Source organism: Erpetoichthys calabaricus, chromosome 5, assembly GCF_900747795.2.
Source record: "Erpetoichthys calabaricus chromosome 5, fErpCal1.3, whole genome shotgun sequence".
NCBI lineage: Eukaryota > Metazoa > Chordata > Cladistia > Polypteriformes > Polypteridae > Erpetoichthys > Erpetoichthys calabaricus.
In genome coordinates, this window is record NC_041398.2 from 248,819,392 (window position 1) to 248,842,073 (window position 22,682).

Here is a 22,682-nt window from a genome sequence, read left to right on the forward strand (position 1 = left end):
TTCAAAGTGGCTTGCAGGTCTCAGATGTTAAAAGACCAATGCCAGAAGGGTCACTGAAGTGTGAACTGGGGGGCAGTGAGCCCACCTTGCATTTCAAAGCGCCTTGTGAAGGCCTGGCAGAGAGGTGCTGTGCACGTCGGCTTGTGTGCGTTAACATTCGGTCACATTGTGCTGAGCAGCTGAGCCTTCTAAAGATACACATCAGCCCGGCACCGTAAACGGCCAAAGTTGACTTGAGATCTCCAGTAAATGCTGAGGAAGAGAAATAAACGTGCACAAACACTCCGAGTCAAGGTTCAGCTTTCAAAGGTCGGGCAGGTGCTATAAACTCACCCGTCTGAAGCGGCAGATGAGTCTTTCCAACATGGAGCACCTGAGTGAGGATCTCGTCAGCAGCAAATGCCAGCAGAGGGGCTTCAGCACCATGGAGAAGACCCTGGCTGTGCTTTTTGCTCTGATGACTGTGGCGTCTGTCGGGTTAGTCGTGCTGTACTTTGTAGACAGAGAAGCCCACCATGAAGATAACGGGGGTGAGTGACTGATCCATTTTACTTCATCTTGGAATGATGTAGCCTGCTGTGGAGTACAAAATGTCAGGCAGGAAGAGTTTAGGCCAGGAACTGATGTAGCGGTGGCACACTGAGCACTAAACCTGGACCACCCTTGGAAGCACATCACCATATAGAGATACAGTATACTGTGTATATTGTAACGTGTCCGGGAGAGCAGACCAGGGTGCACAGACAGATGTTTGGGATACCAGTTGTGTCACCCCTTTTAATGAGAACAAAATCATAGGCTGGTGGGCCTGCAGGCACGAAAATGAAGCGAGGGACTTCACTCAGCCTTCAAACAGTAAAGAGTTGGACCTCCGTCCTCCTCGAGTGCCTGGGTCAATATGTGACCCACCGTACTGTTTTAGAGAGTCTGACCAGAAGGGGCGGGGCATTATCAGGGCATTGTGGGAGGGGCTAGGCATCCTAATTGAGTGGCCTTTCAATGCCATGGGAAAAAGAGAAGATGCTGGTAGAATCAGCGCCTCCTCTCATCCCTGGGTGGAACTGGAATCTGCTTTTGGAAAACCTGGAAGGAGACCCTCTGGTGTGCATAAAAAAAACACACACACATATATATATATATATATATATATATATATATATATATATATATATATATATATATATCCATCCATCCATCCATTTTCCAACCCGCTGAATCCAAACACAGGGTCACGGGGGTCTGCTGAAGCCAATCCCAGCCAACACAGGGCACAAGGCAGGAACCAATCCTGGGCAGGGTGCCAACCCACCGCAGATATATATATATATATATATATATATATATATATATATATATATATATATATACCGTATTTACCCGTGTACCACGGCACATTTTTTCCCAAAAATTAGCATTAGAAAATCAGGTGCGTGTCATACACGAGGAAATTTTTTTCTGTAATGTTTACTTCTTCTGCTTGGGCTCTCTCTCTCTCTCTCTCTCTCTCACTCTCTCACTCTTTCGTCAGGCAACCAAAACAGAAGGGCATTTCGTAGAAAACGTGCCCTAAACTCTTCCTATACAATCGCAACACGCGTCGTACATGGGGCAAATTTTTTTCGTGATTTTCTTTGTAAAAATCAGGGTGCGCATCTTACACGAGGGCGTGTGGTACACAAGTAAATACGGTATATATATATATATATATATATATATATATATATAGAAGAGAAGGTTTGTGATACGGTTTGCATATTTGCAGCTGGAGATCCACGAAGGGAGAAAAAACAAATCACGTATCATAAAATAGTTTTATTCCTGAGCTTTCAACCCCTATCAGGGGTCTTCATCAGAGGATAATGCTTAGACTTACAAGAATCAAAGGCAATATATAGCAACACATTCAGTGGGGGGTGGGTGGAGGTGGGGGTTGTATAGTTTATTTATTGTGTACATGTTCTTCTTAAGTTGGCATATGCTGGATTTATGTCCAAGTGTCTGTTGATGGCGTTTTCATCTGATAGCCAAGACTCGGCCAACTCTCTGGCACTTTTAGTGCTGGCCTTAAATTTGACTTTTACGTTGTCCCAGTTGAATGTGTGTCCTGTCGATTTAGTATGTGCATAGATCAAAGATAGTGCGTCCTTTCTTCTGACGGCGTTGCGATGTTCCTGTACACGTGTTGAGATTCTTTTTGACGTTTGTCCTATGTATACCGCTGAACAAGACCCACCCCCCACTGAATGTGTTGCTATATATTGCCTTTGATTCTTGTAAGTCTAAGCATTATCCTCTGATGAAGACCCCTGATAGGGGTTGAAAGCTCAGGAATAAAAAAAAACTATTTTATGATACGTGATTCGTTTTTCTCCCTTTGTGGATCTCCAGCTGCAAATATATATATATATATATATATATATATATATATATATATATATATATATATATATATATATATATATATATATATATATATATATATATACACAGTAATTATATATATGTTGCATAGTTTACTGTCAAATAATGCAAAGAGTATGCAACACGTGTTTCGCCTTTATTTGGTCTCATCAGGCGTACACACTCTACTGCTCCCCTCACAGGGATCGAACCTCAGATGTCAGTCTCTTTATGTTGCGCCACAGTGTGTGGTTCGTTTATTTGACAGCATGTAGATCGGGGTAATTACATTCATATCATTCATAGTCTGAATCACAATCTGATTATATGGGTTTGGGTTTGGGGCAGCCACCCGTATAATCTGAATCCTGGCAACAAAAAAGTTAAAGTTGAATGCAACTTAAGTTTACAAGACAGAGTCCAAAACAGAACTGAATTCCAGAGGAAGGGAGTGAGGCTTTATAGGAAGTCTGGGGGAAGTGATGTCATCCTCGGAGTCGGGGGCCGGAAGTGATGTCATCCTCGGAGTCGGGGCTGGAAGTGGCGTGTCCCAAATTGAGGCAGTGGCTCCTAGTGGGATTTCCTGGGAAAGGTCTGCAGGGAACTTAGAAAGAGCGTCAGTGCACCCCGCCACCCCCTGGGCAGATGTGTTACCATAATTCTCCAAGCTCTTCAGCTGCCTCCTATTCACACATGTGTGACAAGATATATATATATATAGTGAAGAAATAATTGCACAAAAACCAAGAAAAATGTTCCCCATATAATGTCTGGAGTTTCAGATAGTCAAAAACAACTGAGATATGGTCAGAAAGTTGAAAAAACATTCGACAATGTAAGACAGGCAGTCGGGGCTATTTAAGTAATGGCGGCAGGAAGGAAACGGCGGGCAGACAGGATAGGTCATCAGGTTTGGCAGGAAGTGACATCATCAGAGGTGGGTCAGAAGTGGTGTTTTTGTAAAGATTCTGGAAAAGATGATGCCAAGTTGGACTGGAGTGGAAAAGAATGGTCAATCTTCTGTTGTTCTGTTAAAAGAGGCATAAAGGTGTTAGCGCTTCGTTCCAATCCCTTATCTTTTATTATTTCACGCTCACTTGGACCCTTTGGCTGCCCCCTAAGTGCACGGTTTGCATGGCTAGAAATACACAAAGGGAGAAGAGAGTCACGTATCTTGAAATGGTTTTTTATTCCTAAGCTTTCAACCCCTAGCAGGAGTCATCATCAGAAGAAAATGATTAGACAGACAGGAATGAAAGGCACTATATAACAAATGAGAAGGGGGGGGGCTAGGTGGGTGGAATGGGTGGTTTTGCAGGGTGTTGAAGGGTCATGAAGTCATATTTAATTTAATAGGCAGATGTTCTTCTTTTTAAGCCTGCATATGCTGGGTGTCTGTTAATGGCGTTAATGTGTTCACTGTTAATGGCTTCACTGTGTTGTGAATTGCCAGAAACAACCGTTAAATTCCAACGACACCTTTCCGAAATATCACTGAAAAGGATGTTTAATGATTAAATCCATCAATCCAGGGATGTGCCCATTCCAGCTAGCATTGGGCACGAGGCTGAAACAATCCCTGGATGGGGCATCAGCTCATCGCAAAGTGAATACAAGCACACACTCACATACACTGGCGTCATTTTAGTGTCACCAAATCTGCATAACCGGAGCCCACTGTGGAAACCCAGCACGAAAACATGGAAACTGCAGGCAGGGAATACCAGCAACGTGACTCCCTGCGAGACAGCAGTGCCACCGTGTCACCCCATGTGTGTAATTATTAACAGTATTCATTATTTAAATGACATTAACGATTTATCTGTAAAATGCAACATACACACTTTAGTGCATTTAATCATGAAAGTGATATCAAGTATAAATCTAAGGATTCAAAATGTGCAGAGAGTTGGAATATCAAAAATGTAACGTGTTCTGTGTGGTGATCTGTGGCTGTTTGACGCTGCTGTCAGGTCAGGAGGAAGCCCCAGAAAAATAAGACGGTATGTGAGACTTTTAAAACGTTATCGTGTCATTATGATGGGGAATATGTGACGCTTGAATATAAAAGCACCACGAATGCATCTGGATGTCGGCATTTTGCTTCACCACATCAAACCCTTCGTCAAACATTGAAGCGCGCACATCGACCCTGTAGGATCTGCAGAGTGGCTTTCTGTCACATGTAGATAGTAAACAGAGACAATGACGTCACATTCCAACTTTTATCACACTGCGCCCCCCGACTGTTTTGCTGGTACTGCAACTCGCGCACACGTCACGTTAATTTCTGAGGACCTGCTCAGAGGACGCGTCAAATGAACGCCGGGAACGCGTGGCAGCCATGATGTGTGCGCGTACGCCTCCTGAGCGTGAAGTATAAACCAGCCCTTAAACGGCTGAACTTGTATGTGTTTATATCAGATACTGCGGCTCTGCAATGCAATGTTCCTGTGTAAATTAAATGTTTTACAAAATGGTTCTTATTGTAATAAGCGTGTGTGTATATTTATGGTAGTAAACAACAAAAATGACTGATATTACAGGTGCAAGATGCTAAGGGCAAAACACTTTTGACACAGTCCAGTCTCGTGGGTGTGACGTAGTTATGAGCGGCCCCCCTGAAAAGTCTGTAAAGTGCTGCCCTACCGTGACATCGACGCATGTGAAGATTTCTAGAAGTTGGCAGAAGACGACGTTTTCCAACCCGGACGAAATCACACAAACAAGCGGTCGGAGGACAAGAACATCAATTCAGAGAAGACTGCGATCCAACGGACGCAACTGGAATCCAATTGTGCAGTCAAGTGTTGAAATCAAAAGACCCCAACTGACTCATTTTTAAAGCTAGCACAGAAAACCGGCAAAGCTGCCCAAGGATGCAGAACTCCAGGGGATGCTGGGATTTGTAGTCCATTATAGCAGCACTGCTACAGCATCATCTGCGATTTTCTCCAATAGGTTGCAAAACTAGTGAAATAATTTCTATTAAATTATTGATGACAAACCCACAAATCGCAAGGGCCAGCCTCTCTCTCTCTCTGAATATATTGTGACAGAACCACTAGAGGGCGTGCCAGCCACCCAACCTGACACAGACAGACACAGGTGGCACACCTATAAAAACACAACTTTTTTATTTTTCTTCACTCATGGAGAATGTCTTTCCCGTTCCCATGAGGCAACAACACAATCTAAGCACAAACACAAAACAATTCTCTTCCTTCTCTCTTCCTTTTTTCCTCCACTACTCTGGTCAAGCTTCGTCTTCCTCCTCCCGACTCTGGCTCTCTGAGTAGTGGCTGCTGACTCCTTGTGTGCCAGGTGCTTGATGACTCATTTCCTGCAGCACTTCCGGGTGTGGCAGAAGGAGGGCCAATAAGGGCCCAGCAGCTCCTGTTGCAGCATCCCCTGGCGGCGCCTGCGGAACCCAACAGGGCTGCACCAAACTCCCATTAAGCCCTGCAGGAGTATGAGGCACCTCTGCCACCTAGCGTCCCGGTGGAGGTAACACTCTGTCCACGCTTGTTCCCCCAGTCCTCCCAGCATATATATAAATGCAATTAAGGACCAGAGGGGTTTTATACATTATGTGTGTGCCGAGTGGCGGGCTCTCTTTTAACTCCAGACCCAGGAATACATCCAAGTACTGTAATCCGTTTCCTCCAGGAAGCTCTTCCAGGCCAGGTAAGACCACAACAGTCCTTGTATCACCACCATCTGAGAGCTCCCCCTGGCGGCCCCCAACAGAACCACACAGGGCAGGCCCATAAGACCACAACTCCTATGCTGCCCTAGGGTGTCCATAATGGGGCTCACTAGGTGAGATGCTGCCACCTAGTGTACAGGGGGACGCACTGCCCATAGCAGGCAGCCACCCACTTCCCGGTTCCCGAATTGCTCATCGGCTGATAAGATGCCAGCCCTGATGTAGCCAGTGTACCATCCGGGTCCTGGCACAGAAAGGAGACATCGTCACTCTGTTATTAAGGCCTCCTGACCGGGTATAAGAGTGGGGTCCATCCTGGCTGAGACAATTTCTATATGTATATAGATCTATTAGGGGTGTCCGACTCCTACAGTGGCTGCAGGTTTTCCTTCCTGTCAGTTTCTTTGTCTGTGAATTTTTTGCCTTTGATTTATTTTCCGTGTTCTTAGCACTCATCCTCTGAATTGCTTCTTTTTTGTTTTTTTCTTTAAACGGCACCCAAACAAAAATCAGACATAAAACTTGTGAGCCGACCGATGGCGCCTTCAGACTCTGACTGGTTTCTTGACAAGAATCCATTCCATGAGTTGTTACTACTCTTATTCTGCCACAGCAGACATTTCCAAAATGGTTGATTTTCTTTTTTTCTAAGGGGACCTTAGAGGTGGGGGGGGGGGACCACCGAGCCCCCAAACCCCAGACACAACCACGCCAAGACAGTCCAGTTTTATTAATTAAGTCCACACCCCAATCTTCAGTTCACAGTAGGTGAGTTTCGCCCCCTGCGTCCCGACTCTGACTCACCTGGATGACTCAGGACTACTTCTGGTGCCGTAGCACTTCTGGGTCACCTCACCAAACAGAGAGTCCACCTGCCTGCAGAGCCCTCTGGTGGACCTTAACAAGGTTGTCCCTCAGGAGTACGGATTCCCCACGGATCCTCCATGCCAGAGGAGCACTGCCATCTATTGTAGTGGAGGAGGAACTGCTCTTGACAAACCGCCTCCCCCAGGTCCATCCAGTAATCTGGAATAACAATCCAGCCCCATCCCGGCCGGGTTATCCTTCCAAGTACGACTCTTCGGCCGGGCCAGGATCCACCTTCCATTCCAGTTCACCTGCTATGGCACTTGCATGGTACACTTGTGCCTTTCTCAACCAGCTCAGTTTTTCCACAGGTGGACTCCCGTCTAATTCTCGAAACATCTCAAGGACAATTCGAGCAGATGAGACCAGCTGGAGTGACTTCTAGGTTTTGGATTTTTAATAAATGTGCCCACTTTTATGACAACATGTCTTCACTTCGTCATTAGGGGTTATTGAGTGGGCAGAATTTCTCCATTTCACATTAAAGCAACAACCCAGTAAAGTGTGCAGAAAGGGGCTGGGAGTCTCGTTACTTACTCAGTCCTCTGTAATTCTAAATCGGCTCCTTCCTACCAGTACAGGACACTGGCCATGCCTTCAAGTGCCTTATGGTCATGATGTCTACTGCTGGTCATGTGGGCGTGGCATACAATGTCATGAGACCCCAATGTGTGATGTCATCACTCAGCCATTTTAGAAGATTGTTGTCTGTAAACTTTCAAACTGAACACTTCCATGACAAGCAAAGGGCAGCAGACACAAAGGACCAGGCCTGGGAGTAGCAAAACGCCAATGACGGGCTCACCTGAGCCTCACCCCCGGATGTGGCACCGATGCCTGCGAGCCCCAGGTGGTCTTCTGTCACTCAGCTCACTTCACTGCTTGAACTTCTTACTTATATTCCATATGAGGGGCTTTGCTTTCAAACTGTGACATCGGTTTGATGCCCCCAAACCCTTTTTCCCTTTTTGTTTTTCTCTCGCTGACTCTGACTTGGTGAGCTTTGAAGATTTCGTTTCTCATCGCCACTTGGCGCGACTCGCCATCTGCTGTCACTTTTTTTTTTTCTTCTTCACTCATCTTGTGTTGGCTTCTCTCACATCTGCTGCCGCTTCTCACGTCGGCTCTCCGAGCTTCAGGCTGACAGGAAACGTCTGAGGAGGCCTCTCCTCACATTCACTTCTAGCTGGTGCCATGAAGACTGCAATCTGTAAGACCACCAGTGCAAAACCCAGAATGGCCCACAGAGAGAGCCCTGACCTGAGCCCCATTAAACACCTTTGGGATGAACTGGAAGGGAAATTCAGTGCCTGACCCCCAAAAATGCTCTACAGAATGAAGGGGCACAAATCCCCACAGCAACACTCCCAACATCCATGAAGAGGGGACGCTGTTAGAGGTGCAAAGCGGGGGACCAACTCCATATTAAACTTTATGGAATTGATTGCGTGTGGGTTTGATGGTCAGGCATCCATCTAGTGTATCTATTTATCTGTTGTATATAGTAACTTTCCTTTCTATCTATCTGTCTTTCTTTTCAGACATATCTTATATAGTGCCTTTTATATCTATATTATATATCATTTCTTTAAGCTCTGTTTTCTGTTGTGCTTTCATACTTACATATATCTTACATAATACCTTTGAAATGTGCACATCTATTGAAAATAGTGCCTTTGCTTTCAATCTATCCATCCTTCTTTTCATACTTAGTGCTTTTTATATCTATATCCTATACTAGCTGTCCCCCGTGATTCCGCCCACGTAGTAGTGAAACTGGACAAACTTTAAAAATCAATAAAAATAATTTAAAAAATGTAATTCTGGCCAAGTGGAAGGTCGGTGCAATCCAATGTCAAACATTGGCACTGTATCTGATCATATTCAGCTCTGACGGGAGAGCATCTCCACGTGGCTGTGATATCTCTGGCAATCAGCCGCTACCCTCTAAAACACACGTCTCTCAAAAACGTCAAACGTTACTCCTTAACAATCTGTAGATGATAAGGTCTGCTGAACAAACAGGTATCGCTAGCTAAGCACAGGCAAGGTGCGCTCCAACACGTGGCGACAGGAGGCTGGTGCAGGAGTGAGGATGGCCCCGCCCACTCCCTACTCCTGAGGTCCCGCCTACCCCTCCCCTCGGCCCTCTGCGTCTCTCTCTCTCTCTCTCGGATTCGCGCAAAAAAATTGGAGCTGCAATGGAACTCTGATATTTAGAGCGGTGATGGAAGTCGCAACATCAACCGGAATGTCCAGACAAATTAATAGAAAAAAACCCGATCTAAATCCGTGAATAGTGGACAGAAAGACAGACAGAAGTTGGATTTTATACATACAGTATACATATATTGTGATAATTCTTCTTAACTCTTTTAGGGCTAATTTTTTTTTTGTTTCTTATCTCCCAGGGCTGAATATTTTTCCAAAAACTAACATTTTTTAAAAAAGAACACAAAGCAATTGTTTAACATATCAAATCAACAAAAAATATTTACTTTTGACAAATGTTACTGTCTTGCATGTTGTATGAGCCTGCATACTCTATGATTTCACATACATATCACATACATTTTACACAGCAAAGTCTGATGTCGCTCAAAGCAGCCAATTTCAGTCATTGCCACATTGCACCCCTTACAATATGTGTTGCTTTGGTGCCTACTTTTCAATTGTCTGTTGCTGCACTTTCTCACATATATTGTTAGTGTGTACTGTAGAGAGACAAGTCACCCATTTGCCATCGTGCCATGCCACTGCCACCAAGTTTTCTGCCCACATGAAAACTGTATTGTCACCTCTTTTCATCTTCTGAAACTTTATGAATTTTATGTATGGCATTATAGCCTGGCTCACCCCATGGGATTTGCTTCTGTTTATTACAGAGGTGAATAAAACTTTGCAGCAGCACGTACCTACTGTATCACCACGCTGCATAACCTGTCCAAAGCCACCAGGGGACAAAGCACGTTTGGACCTATGCTCCCTGAAGTTATATCACCAGTTCTGTCCCATCTCTATTTGTAATGCCACAGCGCGCTTCATCTCGTCTTTTGTTGTGGGTTTCTACTTTGAAAAATGAGAATGCGATGCAAACGCAGCCCACGATTCAAAAAATTTCTCTGCCTACCTGTTTGTCTCGTCTGACAGTAGCTGAAAAGCAGCATCAGGAGAGAGCAGCCTGAAGTACAGCAGCTGGTGATCTGTCGTGTCGTGTCGTGTCCAGCAGCAAGCCGTGCCTTCTTGTGAAGTCAGGTAGTCAGATCGGCTCCCATGGATCAATTTCTGGGTATTCCTCCCATGCAAACCTTGCCGTAGGTGTACCGGCAGCGCAAATGGTCTCTGATTGGCTGATGCCGGCTCCTCAATCTCTTCCTCAATCTCCTGATCACTGTCTATGAAATCCGACTCTGAAAAATCAGAGTCCGACTCCGCGATAATGCACTCCCTCGTGAGATGTTGATGCCATGTTGTCTTTGTTTACATTTCGCAACTCACGCACACGCAAGGATCATTTGCTGAGTCAACGAGTCTAGCATTCCTCCAAGCACAGAGGGAATGCCTGTGACGTGACAATGAGTTTTGTCGCCATTAACAGCTGATTGTCGCCCTCTATCTCTGGATGTCGACAAAAGTCGACATCCGCCCTAAAAGTGTTAAATAAGAGTCTCTCACAAGCAGAAAGGTTTAGAGACTGTCCCCGTATAATGTCTGTAGGACAAAGAAACAGACGTACACATTGTAATTTGATCAAAACATTAAGTATTTGAAGATCGTTACATATAAACATGGAGTTAGGCTTAGGGTTAGGGTTACAGACAAAAACAAAATGGAGATGGGAAGTGAGTTGGCAGGAGATGACGTCGAAGCTGTGGGACGGAAGCGACGTCATCAAAGATGGACCAGAAGTGATGTGGAGTTGGTAATGATGTTATCATGGGGAAATTGATGTCATATGAAGAGGCCGGAAGATACGTCTTCAGGGTTAGACAGATATGACGCTTTTGGCGGCCATTTTTGGAATCCGTCCATGTATATTTATTTTTCTTCTTTTTGTCTGACGGGAAGAACGATAGAGAGGCACCGCTACCATATATCAACCCTTCGTCTTGCGATATTTCACTCACCTTTGAGCTTACTGACTGTCTCCTAAGCACACATGTGTGACAATATATATATTATAATAAAAGTATCCTGGGATGAGAAGTGACTTTTTCAGAGAGATACTTTCACATCCCGCGAGACGTGACTTTGTGCCAAGAGATTTAACCAGGCCCGGGTCTGGAAATAAAAGACAAAGAGAAAGATGACAAAGTAGAACGTCATAAAGAATTCAAAACCATCAGCGCAGAACACATGCGGAGCAGGTTAGAGATAATGCAAGTAGGAAAATTCGAAAGTCTCAAAAAAATGATAGTAAAGATCAGATTAGTGCAAATAAACGGAAATTATTACTCAGTGAAATACTGGAATATTGGAGATCGAATATATTGTTTGGATTTAAACTTTAAGTTGGAGACTTGTAGATCGTTGCCATCAGGGACAAGTCATGTTTCTTCCCAATGAAGAGGCCATTCTGCGAGAAATAAAAGTTTTGTTGTTTGGTGAAAGTGAAATCCACATAGGTGAGCGGCAGAGACGTGAAGTGGCAGGAGCATAGTGCAGGCCAGGCAGTTGGTGAGCAAAGTTAGCAGGGGGCAAAGCCCTCTAGTATATATATATATATATATATATATATATATATATATATATGTATATACACAGTCAGCTCTCGTGTATCGCCGTTAATCAGTTCCAGACTCTACCGTGATAAATGAATTTCTGCGAAGTAGGATTCTTTATTTACAAATCAAATACAGTGATCCCTCCTCGATCGCGGAAGAAGTAAAAACCATACGTTTATATTGTTATTTTTATATTGTCACGCTTGGGTCACAGATTTGAACAGAAACACATGAGGTTGTAGTGAGACAGGAACGTTATTCAAACACTGCAAACAAACATTTGTCTCTTTTTCATAAGTTTAAACTGTGCTCCATGACAAGACAGAGATGACAGTTCCGTCTCACAATTCAAAGAATGCAAACATATCTTCCTCTTTAAAGGAGTGCGCGTCAGGAGCAGATCATGTCACAGAGATAGAGAAAAGCAAACAATCAAAAACCGATAGGTGCTGTTAGAACTTTTAAGTATGTGAAGCACCGCGCAGGAAGCATATCGTATATCACTGAGGAGTTTTATTTAATATATAATGCATGCTCTGATTGGGTAGCTTCTCAGCCATCCGCCAATAGTGTCTCTTGTATGAAATCAACTGGGCAAACCAACTGAGGAAGCATGTACCAGAAATTAAAAGACCTATTGTCCGCAGAAATCCGCGAACCAGCAAAAACTCCACGATATATATTTAGATATGCTTACATATAAAATCTGCGATGGAGTGAAGCCGCAAAAGTCAAAGCGCGATATAGCGAGGGATCACTGTATATATATATATATATATATATATATATATATATATATATATATATATATACAGTCATACGAAAAAGTTTGTCATTGGCTGAGCTTTCAAAGTGGCAACTTCCTTTTAATATCTGACATACCTTATGGACACAGTAGGATTTCAGCAGTGACATTAAGTTTATTGGATTAACAGAAAATATGCAATATGCATCATAACAAAATTAGACAGGTGCATAAATGTGGGCACCCCAACAGAGATATGACATCAATACTTAGTTGAGCCTCCTTTTGGCCTCTAGACGCTGTCCTCCTATAGCCTCTGATGAGTGTCTGGATTCTGGATGGAGGTCTTGTTGACCATTCTTCATACAAAATCTCTCCAGTTCAGTTCAATTTGATGGGCAGCCTGCTTCAAATCATCCCATAGATTTTCGATAATATTCAAGTCAGGGGACTGTGACGGCCATTCCAGAACATTGTACTTCTCCCTCTGCATGAATGTCTTTGTAGATTTCCAACTGTGTTTTGGGTCATTGTCTTGTTGGAATATCCAACCCCTGCATAACTTCAACTTTGTGACTGATGCTTGAACATTATCCTGAAGAATTTGTTGATACTGGGTTGAATTCATCTGACCCTCGACTTTAACAAGAGCCCCAGTCCCTGAACTAGCCACACAGCCCCACAGCATGATGGGACCTCCACCAAATGTGACAGTAGGTAGCAGGTGTTTTTCTTGGAATGCGGTGTTCTTCTTCCGCCATGCAAAGTGCTTTTTGTTCTGACCAAATAACTCCATTTGTGTCTCATCAATCCAAAGCACTTTGTTCCCAAATGAATCTGGCTTGTCTAAATGAGCATTGGCATACAACAAGCGACTCTGTTTGTGGCGTGAGTGCAGAAAGGGCTTCTTTCTCATCACCCTGCCATACAGATGTTCTTTGTGCAAATTGCGCTGAATTGTAGAACGATGTACAGATACACCATCTGCAGCGAGATGTTCTTGCAGGTCTTTGGAGGTGATCTGTGGGTTGTCTGTCACCATTCTCACAATCCTGCCTGTTCATATGCCACTCCTGTATTTTTCTTGGCCTGCCAGACCTGCTGGTTTAACAGCAACTGTGCCTGTGGCCTTCCATTTCCTGATTCCATTCCTTACAGTTGAAACTGACAGTTTAAACCTCTGAGATGGCTTTTTGTAGCCTTCCCCTAAACCAGGAGACTGAACAATCTTTGTTTTCAGATCTTTGGAGAGTTGCTTTGAGGATCCCATGCTGTCACTCTTCAGAGGAGAGTCAAAGGGAAGGAAGCACAACTTGTAATTGAGCACCTTAAATACCTTTATATCTCATGATGGGACACACCTGTCTATGAAGTTCAAGGCTTAACGAGATAATCCAACCAATTTGATGTTGTTCTTGTTTTCAGTCCAAGGCCAGGGTCTTCGTTTGTCTCCTTTCATCAGTGGTCTGTCTCTGTCTGCATTCCTATCGCCATGAGGCCCAGTCACGAAGGCTCCAACGTGACAGGTTCAGGTCTCACCTCTCTGGCTGACCAACCCGTGCTCAGTATGTGTGTGTTATTGTGTGCCTAAGAATAATTTCTTTGAATTTACTTCAGACTTTATTTATTGTGTCTGGCACCACCCAATCCACCCTGGGTAGCCACTCATCATGTGGTCCAGCCGCTGACGCGGCCACATTTGCCCCACATGCAGAGACACCACTGCAATGCCCCAAAGCTGAATCTTCATCCCATGTGTCAAAATCTTGCTTTGGCCTACACGGGCCTAAAGGAGGTTCCAAAGTTCAAACATCATTGTAAATGTCACTAAAAATTACAAGAATACACAAATGTAGCCCTGTAGGTGTTAGGTGTCAGCTTTCCTGAAGCTTTAAAGATGACTTACACTTTGTTTCTGGAGTTTTCTTGATGCACAGGCTTGTTTTCTGTCCTCTGCTTTTTGTTTGGTCACCTTGTTTAAAAGTTTATCATTTTTTTTCAGTGTTATATTGTTTTTTCCAACATGCAATGAGAAGTCAAGCCAAATGACCCCTTTTATTGGGGAAATTAAAAGATCACAATATGAAGGCAACTTTCATCTGGCATCTTCTTCTTCTTCTTCATCTTGCCTGAAGGAAGGGCCCAAGTTGCCTCGAAAGCTTTCATATTGTGATCTGTTCAGTTCGCCAATAAAAGCCATCATTTGGCTCGACCTCTCACTATATCCATAATGGCAGACATGGTACAACACCCTAGTGCTACAACAGGCAATGAGAAATCTTCAAAGTATCACCGTTGTCACAAGAAGAGACAGGAGGTTTGGGGCAGCCACCTGTTTTTTGTTTCCTGGCTGCAAAATTTATTTCACTGGCATACAGAAATGTACAGGTTGGAGTCCAAAACAGAACTGATGTGCTGGAACAAAGGTGGCGGCTTTAAAGGAGTGCAAAGGAAGTGACGTCATCATGAGGGCCAGAACCCAGAAGTGACATGATCAGGGCCGGAAGTGACATCATCGGGAGCAGGCAGAAGTGGCATCAACAGGGCCGGAAACCAGAAGTGACATCATCGGGAGCAGGTGGAATTTCCCATAACTGGTCTACGGAGAAGCGAGAAAAAAGAATCAGTGCACTCCGCCACCCCCTGGTCTGGCATGGAATTACTCTCATTCAGGCCCTTTAGCTGCCTCCCATGCGCACATGTGTGACACTGTGTTCCACAATGCACTGGGGCAGGGCGATGATGTCATCACCGGCGCCACAATATAAAGGTCACCTGAGACAGAATTTACCTGCAAACTACCGGCTTTCTTTTGTGAATTTTTAGGACAAGACCTTTTCCTCTCTACTTTGACTTTGATTTTTGGATTAGCATTTCCGGTTACGTCGTTTCTTTCTTCGGCTTCTGGTTTTAACCTTTGCTACGTTATCTTTTCTCCAAGTCCTTCCAAAAGCCTTCTGCCATTCATTTGGACTTCAGTACACTAGGGAGAGGAACACCGTATAACCTCTGGCCTTGACAAGACAACTCCAAAACAAAATCCTTCTCAGAATTGGCTGATGTTAAGACCAGCAGGGGGCAGTGTGGGGGCCACTGCTTTTTTTAATATTTAGCAATGATTTTGACAGAAATATAAATAACAAGCTGGTTAAGTTATTGGATAATACCAAGATTGGTGGATTAGCAGATAATCCATTGAGTCATCACAGATGGATTTGGACAGCAGACAGGCTTGGGCAGATCTGTGGATGATGAAATTTAATGTCAGTAAATGTGAAGAATTACACATAGGAAATATTAATGTGAGGTTTGAATACACAATGGGGGGGTCAGAAAATCCAAAGTCCACCTTATGAGAAGGATTTAGGAGTCACAGTGGACTCTAAACTATCGACTGGCAGGCAGTGTTCAGAAGACATTAAGAAGGCTAACAGACTGTCAGGTTATATCCATCCATTTTCCAACCCGCTGAATCCGAACACAGGGTCACGGGGGTCTGCTGGAGCCAATCCCAGCCAACACAGAGCACAAGGCAGGAACCAATCCCGGGCAGGGTGCCAACCCACTGCAGGTCAGGTTATATAGCGCCTTGATGTGTGGAGTACAAGTCACAGGAAGGTCTGCTCAAGCTTTATAACACACTGGTGAGGCCTCATCTGGAGTCCTGGGTGCAGTTTTGGTCTACACAAAGGACATAACAGCACTGGAAAAAGTCCAAAGAAGAGTAGCTAGGCAGATTCCAGGGCCAAATAGGATTAATTAAGAGGAAAAATTAAAAGAGCTGAGCCTTTACAGTCTAAGCAGAAGAAGATGTAATGTAATTAAATGTAAAGTATGACACATAGGAAGTCAAAGTGTGAGGTCTGAAAATCAAGAGTCCACCTTATGAGAAGGAGTTAGGAGTCGTAGTGGACTCGTCACTATCAGCTGCCAGACAAACCATTCAGAAGGCAAACAGAATGTCAGGTTATATAGCGCCTTGATGTGTACAGTACAAGTCACAGGAGGTTCTGCTCAAGTTTTATAACACACTGGTGAGGCCTCATCTGGACTACGGTGGGCAGTTTTGGTCTCCATAAAAACATAGCAGCACTACAAAAACTCCAGAGAAGAGCAACTCAGCTGATTCCAGAGCTACAGGGGATGAGTTATGAGGAAAGATAAAAAGAGCTGAGCCTTTATGTTTAAGCAAAAGAAAATGTAATGTAATGAAATGTAAAGTATGACACATAGGAAGTCAAAATGTGAGGTTTGAATACATAATGGGAGGTCTGAAAATCAAGAGTCCACCTTATGAGAAGGAGTTAGGAGTCGTAGTGGACTCTAAGCTATCGACTGCCAGACAAGCCATTCAGAAGACGTTAAGAGTGGTGACCAGCAGGGGGCAGTGTGGGGGCCGCTGCTATTTTTAATATCTATAAATGATTTAGATAGGAATATAAGGAACAAGATGGTGAAGTCTGCAGATGATACCAAGAGAGGTGGATTAGCAGATAATTTGAAATCAGTTACATCATCACAGAAGGACTTGGGCAGATTTGTGGCAGATGAAATTTAATGTCAGTAAATATAAAGAATGACACATAGGGAGTAAAAATGTGAGGTTTGAATACACAAAGGGTGGTCAGAAAATCGAGAGTCCACCTTATGAGAAGGAGTTAGGAGTCACAGTGGACTCTAAGCTATCGACTTCCAGACAGTGTTCAGAAGCCATTAAGAAGGCTAAGAGAATGTCAGGTTATATAGCGCCTTGATGTGTGGAGTACAAGTCACAGGAGGTTCTGCTCAAGCTTTATAACACACTGGTGAGGCCAGTACTGGTGAGTACTGTGTGCAAGTTTTGGTCTCCAGGCTACAAAAAGGACATAGCAGCACTAGAGAAGGTCCAGAGAAGAGCGACTAGGCTGATTCAGGGCTACAGGGGATGAGTTATGAGGAAAGATTTAAAGAGCTGAGCTGAAAAGAAGATGAAGAGGAGACCTGACTGAAGTGTTTAAAATGATGAAGAGAATTACTCCAGTGGATCGAGACGGTGACTTTAAAATGAGTTCATCAAGAACACGAGGACACAGTTGGAAACTTGTGAACGGTGAATTTCACACCAACATTAGGAAGTTTTTCTTCACACAGAGCGCCACAGACACTTGACGTAAGTGACCAAGTAGTGTGGTGGGCAGCAGGACTTTAGGGACTTTCAAAACTTGACTTGGTGTTTTGTTTAGAAGAATTAAGTGGTCAAGACTGGTGAGCTTTGTTGGGCTGAATGGCCTGTCCTCGTCCAGAATGTCCTAATGTTCTTACAAAAGAAGCTATACAGTATGAATTAGCAATTCAAAAGAAAGAAGCAAATTGATAAAAAAGAAGACAGCCCAGTTTACCTAAAAAGGCAGCCCACTGCAGACATATCTTAGACCAGGGGTCCCCAACTCCACATTGACTGCAGGTTTTCATTCTAACCCTTTTCTTAATTGGTGAGCAGTTTTTGCTGCTCATTAACTTCTTTACCTTTTGTTTTAATTGTTTTGTTTTTCAAGATTTGTTCCCCTGACTTAATTTCTTTCCTTAAATGGCACCCAAACAGAAATGAAATGTGAAGTGAGTGAGCCAACAGAAGACCACCTAAGTCAGGGTCTCAGACTCCAACCAGTTGCTTAATGAGGCTCTGATTCTTGTTGTTCATTAAACTCGTTCTTTAATTCCATGGCTTGTTGCTGCTCTCATTGTGCAATAGCAGACATTTCTGAAATTGTGGAGCAGATCAACATTCCTGAGACCTTCATCTTTCTTTATTTTCAGATATTGTATGATGGTCACAGTTTCCTGTTCATGTTTTGGCTCATTTTGTATCTCATGATTGTTTGGCTGCTAATTAAGGAGTCTGACACTCCAAGAGCAAGTCAATTAAAACTAATTCCATAGAAGTTAAATAGTGGCAAAAACAGGTCACTAATTAAGAAAAGGGTTAGAATGAAAAGCCTGCAGTCACTGCGACCCACCAGGACCAGAGTAGGGAACCCCTGATTTAGACAAAGTCCAATACTCAAGAACCAAAGAGAGAAGCAAGACAATCCCGAAACCAGAAAGTCGATACTCGCATGTTAATGAACAGCTAAAGGACCAACTCGCCCGTCTTCAAATGTATTGGCTGAGGTCGGTGCCTGAGGGCGGTCCTTTAGCAGTGACACCGGGCCCCACCTCTCAGGAGGTTCTACCCACAAAATTCACGGAACGCAAGAAGACACAAGAAACATGGAGAGTAAATAATAAATGAACAAAACAACAGCAAAAAAAAAAGACTATACTTCACAAAAGACAAAGAAGACAGACGAAAGGAAAATCAATTTACACTCACCGGCCACTTTATTAGGTACACCTGTTCTGCTGCCTGTTAACACAAATTTCTAATCAGCCAGCCAATCACATGGCAGCAGCAGCAGCTCAATGCATTTCAGCCTGTAGACCTTGTCAAGACCACCGTTTGCTAAAGAAACCGAACATCAGAATGGAGAAGGAACGAGACTCAAGTGACTTTGAATGTGGCTTGAATGTTTGTGCCAGACGGGCTGCGCTGAGTATTTCAGAAACTGCTGATCTTCTGGGATCTTCACGCACAACCGTCTCTAGGCTTTACAGAGAGTGGTCCGAAAATATTAGTGAGTGGCAGTTCAATTTGCCAGAGGTCAGAGGAGATGGCCATGACTGGTTTGAGCATACAGAAAGGCAACAGGAACTCAAATAAGCACTCGTTACAACCGAGGTGTGCAGAAGAGCAGCTCTGAACGCACAACACATCAGACCATGAAGCAGGTGGAGACCACAGCAGGTGACACTCCTGTCAGCTAAGAACAGGTAACTGATACCGCAATTCACACAGGCTCAGCAAAATTAGACAACTGAAGATTGGAAAAAACGTCACCTGGTCTGCTGTGACATTCAGATGGTGAGGTCAACAACATGAAAGCAGGGATTCATCCTGACTTGGATCAACGGTTCAGGCTGCTGGTGTTGCAATGGTTATGTTGATATTTTCTTGGGACTCTTTGGGCCCCTTAGTACCAATTGAGCATCGTTTAAATGCCACAGCCGACCTGGGTATTGTCACTGACCATGTCCATCCCTTCATGACCGCAGTGTCCCCACTTCTAGCAACAACAACAACATTTATTTCTGTCGCACATTTTCATACAAATAATGTCGCTCAAAGTGCTTTACATGATGAAGAAAGAGAAAAAAGACAAAATAAATAATTAAAATTAGGGAACACTAATTAATATAGAATAAAAGTAAGGTCTGATGGTCGGGGAGGACAGAAAAAACAAAAAAACACCAGACGGCTGGAGAAGAAAATAAAATCTGCAAGGGGCCACGAGACCACCCAGCCCCCTCTAGGCATTCTACCTGACATAAATGACCTCACAGTCAGTCCTCATGGAAGAACTTGATGATAATAATAATAATAATAATAATTCTTTGCATTTATATTGCGCTCTTCTCACTACTCAAAGCATTCATCAATTGCAGATTAAGGGCCCAACAGAGCAGAGTCCCTACTGGCATTGTACGGGATTCGAACCGGCAACCTTCTGATTGCCAGTGCAGATGATGACAGTCATGTGGACTTCTGGCCTTTAATCCATCAATGGAGGGACATCACGGTGCTTTGATCGGGTGGTGGGGCTGCAGATCAGCACCACAGAAAACTGGAAAAAGAACAGCAGAGAAAGTAGGGGTTAGTATGGATTACAGGGCCACCATGAATAATCATGATAATTAATTGAATATACAGAGCATCAGGATTAAACTAAGATGAAGTTATGAGAAAGCCATGTTAAAGTAATGTGTTTCCAGCAGTGTGTTAAAGTGACCCACCGTATTAGCCTGGCGAATTCCTATTGGTCAGCTATTCCAGATTTGAGGTGCCTAACTGCAGATGGCCACCCGCCTCACCACTTTTTTTAAGCTTAGCTCTTGGAATTCTAAGCAGACCCTCATTTGAAGATCTGAGGTTACAATTTGGAGTGTAAGGTGTCAGATATTCTGAAATATAAGATGCAGCAGCTTATTTAAGGCTTTGTAAACCTTAAGCAGGATTTTAAAGTCAATTCTAAATGACACAGGTAACCAGTGTAGTGACATCAGGACTGGGGTGATGTGCTTGGATTTTCTTTTCCTAGTGAAGATTCTAGCAGCTCCATTCTGCACTCGTTGCAATCGATTGATGTCTTTTTTTGGGTGGTCCTGATAGGAGTGCGCTACAGTAATCTAGTCGACTGAAAACAGTAGCATGAACTAATTTTTCAGCATCTTGCAATGTTCTAAGAGGTCTAACTTTTGCTATATTTCTTAAGTGAAAAAATGCTGTCCTAGTGATGTGATTAATATGTGATATTAGGATAACGCGCCATGTTGCAAAGCTCAGATCATCTCCAATTTGTTTCTTGAACATGACAAGGAGCTCACTGGACTCAAATGGCCTCCACAGTCGGCAGATCTCAATCCAGTAGAAGGCCCTTTGGGATGTGGTGGAACGGGAGATTCACGTCACGGATGTGCAGCCGACAATTCTGCAGCAACTGCATGATGTTATCATGCCAAGATGTAGCAGAATCCCTGAGGAATTTTTCCTTAACCTTGCTGAATCAATGCCATGAACAACTGTGGCAGATCTGAAGGCCAAAGGGGGTCCAAACTGATACTAGCAAGGTGTACCTAACAAAGTGGCCGGCGACAGACTATAACCGTGACAATTCCAGTTTATCCTTGAGAGGCAGATGTTAGATTAAAATCTGCTCTGTCACATCAAGACAGCCCTCCAGATAAGAGGCCAAAGTACGCCAGTGGTGTCGTTATCAGTGGCGGAGTGTTTGATGGCGGTCTTATTAGGATGTTTATAGTGAGCAGCTCTGATCGGTGCCCTCTGATAAACTGACAGCAGGCTGTGTTGATCTCTGAATTTTCAGCAACCCCGAGAAGGAAACCTGGCGGGTGCAGAAAAATAAAATGCAAACCTAACAAGACCTCCTGTGTCAGTCCAGGTGGGCAGTAAAGCAGCCGGTGGTTGTGGTGGTGGGGCTCATGTCCACATAGATTGGCCTTTTTAAATGAAGATCAGAGATGAGCCTGTCAGCTGCATCAGTGTCCCTGGCTCTGCTCCAAAACACAAAGGCCATTCCTGTTTTAATTTGTGTATGGAATGCCAGATGTCCTTCAGAGTCAAATGAACTTTGAGTTCCAGATGGCCCCGCAAATTTGTGATGTGCTTTCTTACTTAGGGCTGTGAGAGGCGAGACCACCAAAGTAAAAGTTTTTTTATAAACCGTAGCAAACAAATCCCTTCACTTGTGCTTTCAATTTGTAACTGACGAGACCTTCGATTGACCAGCTCTGGAGCCTTTAGAGATCATCTCATAAGCGGGAAACAAGACTCTACCTTTACGGAGATTGCATTTCTTAAATACACAGGGGAAGAGATCAGACAGACCACGATAAAGAGTTGGGGTACCACCCGGTCACCGCACATAGCTGGAAAGCAGAAGTGCAAAAGAACAAGCAGTAATTGCAAAATGGATGTCCTTTCGGGCAGGAGCTCCTCAGGGAACTGATTTCAAAATGGCCAAACTTCCCGTCAAGAAGAGGCGGGTCCAGGAGGATGGACACCGGAAGTGACATCAGAGATGTTACAGCTGTCAATCATCCACTCTGTAAAGGGAGGAAGAGAACAGGAGTTAGAACCCCTGGGGCGGCAGGGAATTACAGTCACCAGATGCCCTTTAGCCGCCTGTTATGTGCCCACGTGTGACAGCAGTTACCTCTTAGACGATGGAGGAGTCCGCTTTACATGACAGATGTGTGTTTCTAGAGTCTGGGGAAAAGATGAGTGCATCAGCAGGACAGAAAACACAGTGAAAGATATCATCTATAATGGAGCTGGTGTATTTGCCAGTCCACAAGTCTAAACTAATAATATCTCTGTATTGTAAAAGAAAATCTTGAGACGAGACTTTTGCCAAGAGATTTTTTCAAGTCCCACCCTCCTCTCAAGCATTTGCGGTTCACGGCCCACACCTGCGGTCTTCTCACCTCTCATTCGTGTGAATGCTTTTGTCAGACGCAGTTCCTGCGCTCTCAGCTCTTATACATTTTTACGTTTTCCTCACTTAAAGTTCCCAATAAAAGAAGACGTATTATGTCCAAATCTTATTGAAGAATTTCATCATGAAGGGTTATCAACAGAAGA

At 43.9% G+C, this 22,682-nt stretch overlaps 1 protein-coding gene across 1 annotated transcript in view; it reads left to right on the forward strand.

Annotated features, from left to right (window-relative positions):
• Window positions 1-225: 225 nt before the first annotated feature.
• The window catches only part of zgc:154142 (uncharacterized protein LOC555481 homolog), a 130,896-nt gene continuing 108,439 nt past the window's right edge, over window positions 226-22,682 (forward strand). Inside the window, exon 1 of the mRNA XM_051928107.1 lies at window positions 226-530. Within this exon, the coding sequence (XP_051784067.1) occupies window positions 350-530 (181 nt within the window). The 5' untranslated portion in view covers window positions 226-349. The remainder of the gene's footprint in view (window positions 531-22,682) is intronic.